This window comes from Martes martes (assembly GCF_963455335.1).
Source record: "Martes martes genome assembly, chromosome: 12".
NCBI classification, from domain to species: domain Eukaryota; kingdom Metazoa; phylum Chordata; class Mammalia; order Carnivora; family Mustelidae; genus Martes; species Martes martes.
The window spans coordinates 23,727,799-23,740,099 of record NC_137900.1 but is presented as its reverse complement, the minus strand read 5'-3'; the positions used below and the strand labels follow the sequence as shown (position 1 = coordinate 23,740,099).

At 40.1% G+C, this 12,301-nt stretch overlaps 1 protein-coding gene across 1 annotated transcript in view; it reads left to right on the top strand.

Moving 5' to 3' along the window:
* Positions 1-1,724, top strand: part of LOC308353304 (spermatogenesis-associated protein 31D1-like) — a gene marked incomplete at both ends in the record, with an annotated part of 50,210 nt that extends 48,486 nt beyond the window's left edge. The window contains 1 exon segment of the mRNA XM_080820177.1: positions 1,452-1,724. Within this exon segment, the coding sequence (XP_080676303.1) occupies positions 1,452-1,724 (273 nt within the window).
* Between the last annotated feature and the right edge of the window lie 10,577 nt (positions 1,725-12,301).

The following is a 12,301-nucleotide window of genomic DNA, read 5'->3' as shown; positions in this document are numbered from 1 at the left end:
GTTGATTCCTAGTTTAAGTCTATTATGGTCTGAAAACATACTGTGTGTGATTTCTATTTTATATTTGTTAAGGTGTGTTTTGTGGCCTTGAATATGGTCCATCTTAGTGAACATTCCATGTGAACTTGAGAAGTTTGTGTATTCTGTGGTTGGATGAGGTATTCTATAAATGTCAATTAGAGCAAGTTGATTGATGATGTTGTTTGGGGCAACTATATCTTTACTGGTTTTCTGCCTGCTGAATCTGCCCATTTCTGATAAGCGCTGTTGAAATCTCCAACAGTAACAGTGGATTCATCCATTTTTTCTTGCAATTATAATAGTTTTTGCCTTACATATTTTGACACTATGTTGTTACATGTGTACCTGTTAAAGAGTGTCCTATCTTCTTGGAGAATTGACCTCTTTGCTGTTTGTAATGCTCTTCTTTACCCCTGATAATTTTGCTTGTTGTGAAGTTTGCTTTGTCCAAAAGTAATAGAGTGACTCCTGTTTTCTTTTCATTAGTGTTAGCATGGTACATTTTTCTCTGTCCCTTTGCTTTTAATCTATCTATATCTTTGTATTTAATGTGGGTATTTTATGGACAACATATAATTGGGTCTTGTTTTTTGTTTTGTCTTGTCTTTTTTTTTTTTTAATCTGCTCTGACAGTCTCCTCTTTTAATTGGTGAATTTAGACCACTTCCATTTGGTGATTTTTAAATATAGTTGGATTAAAATCTCTACCTTGTCCATACTATTTTGCTATTCATTATACCTATTCTTCCCCTCTTTCTCTGTTTTTTTTTTTTTTCTTTTTCTGAGGGTTTTGAAGGGGCGGGGGGGGTGGGAGGTTGGGGGAACCAGGTGGTGGGTATTAGGGAGGGCATATATTGCATGGAGCACTGGGTGTGGGGCAAAAAAAATGAATACTGTTACGCTGAAAATAAATTAAAAATTTAAAAAAAAAAAAAAAAGATGTGCAAAGAAAGTGAGACCTCAGGATCCCAAAGCAAGAAAATGCAGAAGTGAGGACTCAGGAGTAGGGACATCTGTAGGCAGAAAGAAGAGCCACTGCGTTGAGGACAGAAAATGAGAGAGTGCTTCCCCAACTCTGTCACAAAATGAACAGTTTCCTTTTGAAGTTACTTCAGAAAAAAGATGAGGCAATTTTCTCAGTGGATCAATTCCAAGAAAAAAATCACAGGGCATCAAGAAAGTCCTCAGCAGGGCGCCTGGGTAGCTCAGTGGGTTGGGGACTCTGCCTTTGGCTCAGGTCACGATCCCAGGGTCCTGGGATCAGGTCCCGCATTGGGCTCTCTGCTCAGCAGGGAGCCTGCTTCCTCCTCTCTCTCTCTGCCTGCCTCTCTGCCTACTTGTGATCTCTGTCTGTCAAATGAATAAAATCTTAAAAAAAAAAAAAAAAAAAGAACGTCCTTAGCAAAAAGCCAAGTTCATGTCCACCTTAGCACAGCACCAAGACCCAGTTGAAAATGTGGCTACTTTTGGGAGTGATCAGCTTCCTGAAGCTCACAAGCTCACTTGGGAAGGTCCTAGAAAAGAAGCTGGCACATATGTATGGATGTGAGGCCTCAGAGTTAAGCCAGCAGCAGGAGGATGTACAGGCCCAAATAGGGCCTGACAAGTTACATCCCTCCACTTATCAGACTCTCTCTGACCCACAGCAAGAGAAACAGGCAAGTATCAAGTCCTGCAGCCAAGAAGCTCTCTGTGCTGACTAGAACCATCTTACAAGTGTCAGACAGAACAGAGACAAGGTCAGACATCCCCAGAAAGCTGAGGCCTTCAAAGATCAGCTGTTATGCCAGAGTCAACCCCCTTCTTCTCTGGCCTCTGGGGAATCTGTGCCTCATCCAAGCCCCACCTGTGTGCATCAAGTATGCCAGGTCCTTTGGGCCACCAGGGGTGCCCCTAACAAAAGTACTGTGTTTAGCAATTTCACTCTTCTACTCAAGCAGAAAATGCTTCTCCAGCACTTCCAGGGAGAAAAATTTCCCTAAAGAAATAATTCAGTCCTTGTTGAGAAAGCCTCACAGTTTTCATGACAATATATCCTCTGATGAGAACAACCTTCAGTACAAGCAAGAATATTAATCCTCCTCAATAAACGTTTCTTCTAATAGAGAGTGGTGTTCTCTGTGTGTTGCACAGAGACTGGGGCTGGGGCTTGCACTCAGGGAAAGGAAGCAGTGCATTCAACTCCTAATGATTAACTCTTTTGGCTTCTACAAGTGCACCAGTCCCTTGTAAGAAGCCAGACAGTAGCCTTCTCAGTTTCATCCTGGGGTTATTTGATCCTGCTCTGATGTCCTATATTTAAAACATTTACTTTTTTTTAAAATTTGTTTTCTTTGTTTTGTATTGTTTTTTCATAAAAAGTACAAAGAGCTTAACTCTGAAAACCTTCAGGCCTTTACAAATAGTGAGAAAAACCTTTACAGTGTAGAACTTGACTCAAACTCTTTTCATCAGCTCCCAAATTACCTGTTGAGTGGGATGAGTTACTGTCATCTAGACCTCACCTCCTGGAGGATACTCAGGCTTATTACAGCCCAATGATACCATTTCAACATATGAGCATATGGTATAGTCTTTGAGCATGAAGAGAGTACGTCCAGGGATGTTGCCAGGGACACTGTCATCCTGTATGGTGCCTGCCTTCCCAGACATGCAACATTTTATACCAAGGTTACAGTATTTGAGGGGTGCATTAATTATCTATAGCTGTGTAATGGATATTCCAAAATTTAGTGGCTTAAAAAATACATACTTATTATGTCATGGCTTTTGTGGGTCTGAAATTCAGGCAAGGCCTACCTGGATTCTCTGTTTCAAGGCTGCAATTAAGATGTCAGCTACATTCTCATCTGGAGGCTGATGAGAAGGACCTCCAGATCCTTCTGGAAGGACCAACTCCTGTACTCATCCACACAGTTGCTGGAAGGATGCAGTTCCTCAAAGTCTGCTGGAATGTGATCATCAGTACCTTGCTGGCTCTTGGCTGGATCTCGATGGTTCCTTGTCATGTGGGCTTCTCCAGCATGGCAGTTTACTTCATCAAAGCAAGGAGAGAGTCTGCAAACAAGACAGAAGTTATGATCTTTTGTAAACTAATGGAAATGACATCCCATTACCTTTCCTTTTTTCTATTAGTCAGAGGCAAATCACTAAGTCCAGCTTATGCTCAAGGGGAGGGGTAATTACATAAGAGTGTGAACATCAGGAAGTGGGGATGATTGGAATCTTCTTAGAAATCTTCCTAATGCAAGGGTTTCTTCTTGGGCACCCTATTCAGTTTGCTGAAGCAAAAGTGGCCAAAGGTGCCATGTGGATTTTTGTCCTCATTCATATCCAAGTCATCAAGGTCAAAACTGTTTCATGGCTAAATGGAGTGGCAGCTGGCAAGTAAACAACAAAGAGACTGGAGCATCCAAAGAAGGAAGAAAAGGTAGTACAGAGAGGTAAAGTTAGTATGGGTTCATCCTGAATGGTAAAATAAAATAAGCCCTCAGAACCATCTGACTTACCAGTATTCAGACTTAGAGGAGAGGAAAAACTAGGTGTAATATGGTTCATCCTGGCTCTATCACAGTCTCTTCACTTTGCCCTAGGTCACAGACCATAAGTCTACATAAGTAACCTTCAGCTTCTGTAGACCTGGCCACACTTATAGAGGAAGGAAACCCTACAGTTTGCAAGGTTTAAGTTCTGTTCTTATTAATATATTTAATACAGTACATCCATCATTTCAAATTAAATTCTTATAGCTTGAACATCAGAGAGAATGGGTCACCCAATTGATGGAAAAGCGAGTACTAGGGATCTCAGAGTATGTAACTCTGGTTTTGAGATATTTTCCTTGTTTTTATGGCTTGAAGACTTCTAACCAAGGGAGATGTGAAGGCTCAAATGGGCTGAGTTAATGGCCTTGGGTCACATAACAAGTCATATCTAATGTCTATTGTTTCCATTCAGAGAAACACTGGATGATGTAATGAGACAGACTTTGCACACTCAGAACGTATAGGAAGTCATCTGTACAAATTACATGATAATACCATCCACGAGTGATCTCATACATTTGTTCTGCTTCTAGGATTGTTTTCCTTTCTTCCAGATTCCTGTTCCAATGGGAAAGCATCATGATCATAAAAAGTAAGAATTATATTAGCTGAAAAATGATTGGAGAGATGAGGATTAATTTCTCTAGAAAAAGATGTGCTTTGTGCCCACACTCAGGATCACAGTGTTATGAAATTTCAGGAGAGTGTCATTTACACATTAGTGATATAGTCTGGTGCCCAAAGAATTGTCCCTGACATATAATGCAATGGGAATGGATTACCTGAATTTTTCAACCTCAAGCTTAAACTCTAAACCGAATGTCAGGGTGGACAAAAATGCATGGATTGGTACCTTGATGTTGACTGGGCATGGGGACCCCAGATCCCAGCTTCAAGCATTGTGCATTTCTCTGGTGTCAGGTGGTGTCTAAGGCAATCAGGTTCCTTGAGGCAGCCATCAGAAGGATTAACACAGATTTGTGCCCCAATTGGCAGTTGCAGTGAAGGAGCCCAGGCTATCTGAAGGGGCGCTTCTCTTGAGGCTTTTCGCCTAGAGCTTCCACTGGCCCTGGATCAGAGCCTAAACTAGGCTATTTTACTGGGGTCACAAGGCCACATTTGTTTTTTTATTAGGAAGGCCAAGTGGCAGGTTCAGAGACTTGTAGAGGCTGCCTCCTTATTTCTTCCAGGAGACTCAAGGTCTGTTCTTTCCTTCATTGGTGGGGGTGGGGAAGCAGGGAAATAACTGATTCTTTTTTTTTTTTTTTTTTTTAAGATTTATTTGACATAGAGAGATAGAGAAAGCACACACAAGCAGGGAAGCAGCAGAGGGAGGAGGACAAGCAGACCCTCTGAGCAGGGAGCTCAACGCGGGGTTCAATCCAGGACCTTGGGATCATGACCTGAGCTCAAGGCAGATGCCTACCCGACTGAGCTACCCAGGCACCCCAGAACCGATTCTTATATAAGTGTAGGAGTGCTTCCTTGTGGAGAGGAGGTTGGGCAGGCAATGACAAGAGTGGGTAATTTTCCTCTGTAGGGATTCTTTCCCACCTTTAAGCAGCCTTCATTTGAGGTAGGATAATTTACTAAGCTATTGATAACTGCTTCTATTCCCTGCCAGAGGGGACTCCAGAAGGAATAAAAGTTAACTTTCCCTTTTGTCTTAGAGGAAGTTCGGAGCTTCTGGTCTTATGGGTTATTAATGGTTTTCATATTTCCTGACCCCAAAGAGAAGTTGTGAGACTCCTGTTGTATAGTCCTGTCCAGACTCTTACATGAGAGGAAAATTTTTACCAGGTGTTCCCAGGAGAGAGGAGACAGGGGTTGACATAGGTACTGGGTTGAAAGGAGAGTTACCTAAAGGTACCAGGGGCTCTAGTGACTTGATACTAATGGTGTAAAGATGAGTTCCTAAGTGTGTTCTGTGTGGAAGTCTCTAGGAGATAGCACAATTTTTCTTTTCTCTTTCTTTCTTTTTTCTGTGTGTGAGTTTTTTTCTAAATTTTTATTGTGTTATGTTCGTGACTATACATCATTAGTTTTTGATGTAGTGTTCCAAGATTCACTGTTTACATATAACACTGCTGTTATATGTAACATTGTTGCTCTGCTGCTCCATGCAATACATGCCCTCCTTAATACCCACCATGAAGCTCACCCATTCCTCCACCTCCCTCCCCACTAAAAACCTCAGTTTGTTTCTCAGAGTCCCTAGTCTCTCATGGTTCGCCTTCCCCTCCAATCCCCCCCCCTTCACTTTTCCTTTCCTTCTCCTAATGTCCTCCATGTTATTCCTTATGTTCCAAAAGTAAGTGAAACCATACGATAACTGACTTTCTCTGTTTGACTTATTTCACTCAGCATAATCTTCTCCAGTCCCATCCATGTTGATGCAAAAGTTGGGTATTCATCTTTTCTGATGGCTGAGTGATATTCCATTGTATATATGGACCACATCTTCTTTATCCATTTGTCTGTTGAAGGGCATCTCGGCTCTTTCCACAGTTTGGCTCTTGTGGACATTGCTGCTATGAACATTGGGGTGCATATGGCCCTTCTTTTCACTACATCTATATCTTTAGGGTAAATACTCAGTAATAGCACAATTTTTCTAAGGGATGAAATGATGTTTGCTGAGATGAATGATCATCACGCTGCATTACCTTGGGAGCTGCAACAAAATATTAGATTGCCCACAGTTGGCATAGAGGTTATACAACCACTGGCCTTTCAATGGGCCAAAGGAGCTTGCACAATCAAAATCCCAGTGGCAACCACAACGGACTCAAGGGCAGAGTCTCTTTCTTACATATTTGCCTGATTGTGAATATTTGCCTGATAGCAAAAGCCTCTCCCCCATCCCCATTGCCAGTAATGACTAATATTGTATACCTTCCTTTAACATGGGGTCTCTGAGCCAGATTTATTTTAATTTAGAAAAATTAGGTACTGCTTGCTGTACTTCAATTTTGCAAGACATGCTTTTATGTATATAATCCTATTTAATATTTACAATCCTTCAAAGTAGATTACTTTTCAATTTTTTTTTACTTAAATTCAAATAATTAACATATAATGTATTATTGGTTTCAGATGTAGAGTTCGGTGATTCATCAGTCTTATGTAATACCCAGTGCTCATTACATCCATGCCCTCCTTAATATCCCTCATGCAGTTACCCCATCCTCTCACCTCCCTCTCCCCTCCAGCCACTGTCAGTTTGTTTCCTGTGATTAAGAGTCTCTTATGGTTTGTCTACCTCTCAGATTTCATTGTTTTATTTTTTCCTCTCTTCCCCTATGATCTTCTGTTTTGATTTTTAAATTCCATATATGAGTGATATCATATGATAATTGTCTTTATATGATTGACTTATTTCACTTAGCATAATACCCTCTCGTTCCATCCATGTCATTACAAATTGCAAGATTTAATTTTTTTGATGGCTGAGTAGTATTCCTGTGTGTGTGTGTGTGTGTGTGTGTGTGTGTGCGCGTACACGCACGGGCGCACATGTGTGTGTCTGTACCACATCTTCTTTATACATTCACCTGTCAATGGACATCTGGGCTCCTTACATAGTTTGGCTATTGGGGACACTGCTGCTATAAACATTGGGATGCAGGTGTCCCTTCGGATCACTACATTCACATGTTTGGGGTAAATACCCAGTATTTGTTAAGTCAAAGGGCCTATTTTTAAATTTTTGAGGAAGCTCCATATTGTTTTCCAGAGTGGCTGCACCAGCTTGAATTCCCACCTACAGTGTATGAGATTCCCCTTTTCCTGCATCCTCACCAACATCTGTCACTTCCTGATTTGTTAATTTTAGCCATTCTGACTGGTGTGAGATGGTACTTCATTGAGGTTTTGATTTGTATTTCCCTGATGACAAGTGATATGGAGCATTTTTTTCATGTGTCTTTTGGCCATTTGTATGTCTTCTTTGGAGAAACGTCTGTTCATGTCTCCTGCCTTTCTTGATTGGATTATTTGTTTTTTGGGTGATGAGTTTGATAACTTCTTTATAGATTTTAGATACTAGTCCTTTATCTGATATGTCATTTGCAAATATCTTTTCCCAATCTATCAGTTGTCTTTTGGTTTTGTTAACTGTTTCCTTTGCTTTGCAAAAGCTTTTTATCTTGAGGCAGTCCAAACAGTTCATTTTTGCCTTTGGAGATGTGTCTAGCCACGTCGAATTGTGTCAAGAAGTTGCTGTGGCTGAGGTCCCCAGAGGTTGCTGCCTGGTTCTCCTGTAGATTTTGATGGATCCCTCTCACATTTAGGTCTTTTATCCACTTTGAGTCTATCTTGTGTGTGATGTAAGGAAATGGCCCAGTTTCATTCTTCTGCATGTGGCTGTCCAATTTTCCCAACACCATTTGTTGAAGAGACTGTCTTTTTTCTCTTGGATAGTCTTTCCTGCTTCATCAAAGATTAGTTGACCTTAGAGTTGAAGGTCTATTTCTGGGTTCTCTATTCTGTTCCACTGATCTATGTGTCTGTTTTTGTGCCAGTACCATACTTTTCTGATGATGACAGCTTTGTAACAGAGCTTGAAGTCCAGAATTGTGATGCCACAAGTTTTGGTTTTCTTTTTCAACATTCTGTTGGCTATTCAGGGTCTTTTTTGGTTCCATACAAACTTTAGGATTATTTGCTCCTCCTCTGTGAAAAAAAAATTGATGGTGTTTTGATAGGGATTGCATTGAATGTATAGATTGCTCTAAGTAGCAAGGACATTTTAACAGTAATTGTTCTTCCAAACCATGAGCATGTTTTTTTTTTTTTTTTTTCCATTTCCTTGTGTCTTCCTCAATTTTTTTTCATGAGTGTTCTATAGTTTTCAGAGTAGAGATCCTTTGTCTCTTTGGCTAGGTTTATTCCTAGGTATCTTATGGTTTTTGGTGCAATTATAAATGGGATCAACTCCTTAAATTCTTTTTCTTCTGTCTTATTGGTAGTGTATAGAAATGCAGCTGATTTCTGGGCAATGATTTTCTATCCTGCCACTTTGCTGAATTCATGTACAAGGCCTAGCAATTCTGGGATGGAGTCTTTTGGGTTTTCCATGTAGAATATCATGTAATCTGCAAAGAGTGGGTGCTTGCCTTCTTTGCAGAATCAGATGTCTTTTATATCTTTTTGTTGTCTGATTGCTGAGGCTAGGACTTCTAGCACTATGTTGAACAGCAGTGTGATAGTGGCCATCCCTGCTGTGTTCCTGATCTTAGGGGCAAAGCTCTCAATTTTTCCCCATTGAGAATTATATTCACTATGGGCTTTTTGTATATGGCTTTTATGATATCAAGGTATGTTCCCTCTATCCCTATAATGTGAAGACTTCTAATCAAGAAAGGATGCTGTACTTTTGTCAAATGCTTTTTCTGCATCTATTGAGAGGATTATATGGTTCTCATCTTTTCTTTTATTTATGTAGGCATCAAATTGATTGATTTGTGGATATTGAACCAACCTTACAGCCCAGGAATAAATCCAGCTTGGTCATGGTGAATAACCCTTTTAATGTACTGTTGGATCCTGTTGGCTAGTATTTTGATGAGAATTTTGGCGTACCTGTTCTGGTCCATAATTCTCCTTTTTGGTGGGGTTTTGTCTGGTTTGGGTATCAAAGTAATTCTGGCCTCTTAGATACAGTTTGGAAGTTTTCCTTCTTTTTCTATTTTTTAAAACAGCTTCCAAAGAATAGGTATTAATTCTTTTTTAAATGTCTGGTAGAATTTCCCTGAGAAGCCATCCAGCCTGAGTTCTTGTTTTTTGGGAAATTTCTGATTATTGCTTCAATTTCCTTGCTGGTCATGGGTCTGTTCTGGTTTTCTAGTTCTTCCTGTTTCAGTTTGGTAGTTTATATGTCTCTAGGAATGCATCCATTTCTTCCAGATTCCCTAATTTGTTGGCATATATTTGCTCATAATATGTTCTTAAAATTGCTTGCATTTCTTTGGTTGTGATCTCTCCTCTTCCATTCATGATTTTATTTATTTGGGTCCTTTCTCTTTCCTTTTTGGTAAGTCTGGCCAGGAGTTTATCAATCTTATTAATTCTCTCAAAGAACCAGCTCCTAGTTTTGCTGATCTGTTCTACTGTTCTTTTGGTTTCTATTTCATTGAGTTCTGTTGGGTTAAGCACCCAACTCTTAGTTTCAGGTCAGGTCATGTTCTCAGAGGCTGTGGGATGGAACCCTGCATTGGGCTCCACCCTCAAGTGGGGAGTCTGATTGAAGATTCTCTTCCTCTGTCCCCCTCAACTCATGCACATGTGTGCTATCTCTCAAATAAATATTTTTAAGGGACGCCTGGGTGGCTCAGTCAGTTAGGCCACTGCCTTCAGCTCAGGTCATGATCCCAGGGTTCTGGGATTAAGACCCAAATCAGGCTCCTTGGTTGGCAGGGAGCCTGCTTCTGTCTCTGCCTCTACCTGCCACTCTGCCTGCTTGTGCACTCTCTCTCTCTCTCTGACAAATAAATAAATAAAATCTTTAAAATAAATAAATAAATAAATATTTAAAAAAAACAAATAAAATATGAAGTTATAGTTCAATGATATCTTATAAATTTAAGAGATAAATTTATATTACACTGTGAGATCTTATTACCCTCCCCTTGAATTTGGGCTAGGCTGTGACTATTAACTGATAAAGAACATATAGTAACCCTATGCCAATTTTGGCTTCTGTCTTACTCTTTGAGATTCCTGAGCTGCAATGTGAAAGGACACTGTAGACCAGACCAGATGCCTGCGGAATATTTCCTAGAGAACCAATCAATGCCACCAGGAGCAGAAGAATTGCCTGGCTGGGCCCTGCTCAAATTCTTAATTCACAAAATCATAAGATCCAGTAAAAGTATTATTTGTTTTAAGCCACTACATTTTGGGGTAGTTTGTTTGAGTAGTATAATCAGAACAGAATAATATATGCACATTTATACACACACAGGCACACACATAGATAGCTAAATACATGAATGTACCCAAACACACACAGTCATATATGCCCAGGATTTTTTCCTAAAAAGATTAATAAGGAACTATTAATAGTGACTTCTTGGGTGCCTGAGTGGCTCAGCAACTGCCTTTGGCTCAGGTCATGATCCTGGGATCAAGTCCCGCATTGGGCTCCTGGCTCCATGGGGAGTCTGTTTCTCCCTCTGACCTGCTCTCTCATGCTCTCTCTCACTGTCTCTCTCTCAAATAAATAAATAAATAATCTTAAAAAAAAATAGTGGCTTCTTTAAGGGACAGAAACTTAAAAGAAAGGAAAGCTTTTCCTTTTCACAATATGGCTATCTTTACTCTTCAAATATTTTTGAACTTTACTTTTTGTAATTGCACTTTTATATATTTTTCTTTTTTCTTTTTCTTTTCTTGCTGGAAGGCTTATCTGGGTGGTGAAATGAAAAGCTGCCTCTTCCTTACATGTTTTCTGTATTTAAAAAACTAACACATTTTAGGGGCGCCTGGGTGGCTCGGTGGATTAAAGCCTCTGCCTTCGGCTTGGGTCATGGTCTCAGGGTCCTGGGATCAAGGACCCTGATCAAGGATCAAGGATCAAGCCCCAAGTTGGGAATCTCTGCTCGGCGGGGAGCCTGCTTCCCCTCCTCTCTCTCTGCCTGCCTCTCTGCCTACTTGTGATCTCTGTCAAATAAATAAATCTTTAAAAAAAATAACACATTTTATGAAAACTAAAATTAATCTGTGAGACTGAAAGAAAAAAAAGAGAATACACACTTTCTAACCAAACTTTCTTACAACAATCTTTTTCCTTATTTTGTACAATGAGTTCTTTCTCTTCTGTCCCATTTACCTGATTTTAGCACATTTTACAGCACTGGCGATGATCTAGCCTGGTTCTAATTCAATTGTTTTCCTATGCTTCATTTTCTCTACTATATTTTGAAATCATCACCCTTCACTGTTCAGTTCTTAGTCACAATATCATATTCTTAAAGTTAAATCCAACACACAGCAAACAAAACATCGAATCTACCAACAGAGACTCCTTTCTCTCTTCTCAAAAGGAAGAACTGAATGCTGACATGCTTACTTTGTATGGGCATTGTTATTGGTGATATCAAGTTGATATATTCAAGCATTGCAGCACAGAGTAGAAAAGCTTTTTTTTTTTTTTTATTCCTATTGAAGTCATCCAAGGAAAGAGCCCCCAAATGCCCTACCTAAATCAGAAAATATCTGCCATTTTTCAAACACATTGCACTGTATTAGAAGTCTGAAGGAGTTACTTTTGAAAGAGACTCTAACTTTGTAATAGACAGTTGTTTCCCTTGAATGGAACATGAAAAGAAAATAACTCTGGAAACACATCTGTCACAGGTTAGGTCCTCTGGAAACAGAGAATGAAATGGAAAATGGTATATTGATTAGGTATGATTAGGGATCCATACCGCGGAAGGAAGGAGAAGGGAGGAGAACTGATCAAAGTGGGAGGTCAAACTATGTTGTAGGCCCACAAACCCTTGTTCAATCCCATGGGAGTGTACATTCATGAAAAGTATCCTGCAGTGGGCTACATGGGCTTTATATCTCTGATGTGGTCAGTCATTGCATTTGGACTGCTCCAGAAAGGTCCTTCTCTTGGGTGATGCAGCTTTCTGCAGCTGAGGCAATTGTGAACAGGATGAGAGCTGGAGGTTGACTGTCTACAGCATTCCCAGGAGCTGGGCAACAAATCGTTCTTTAAATGGGAATCT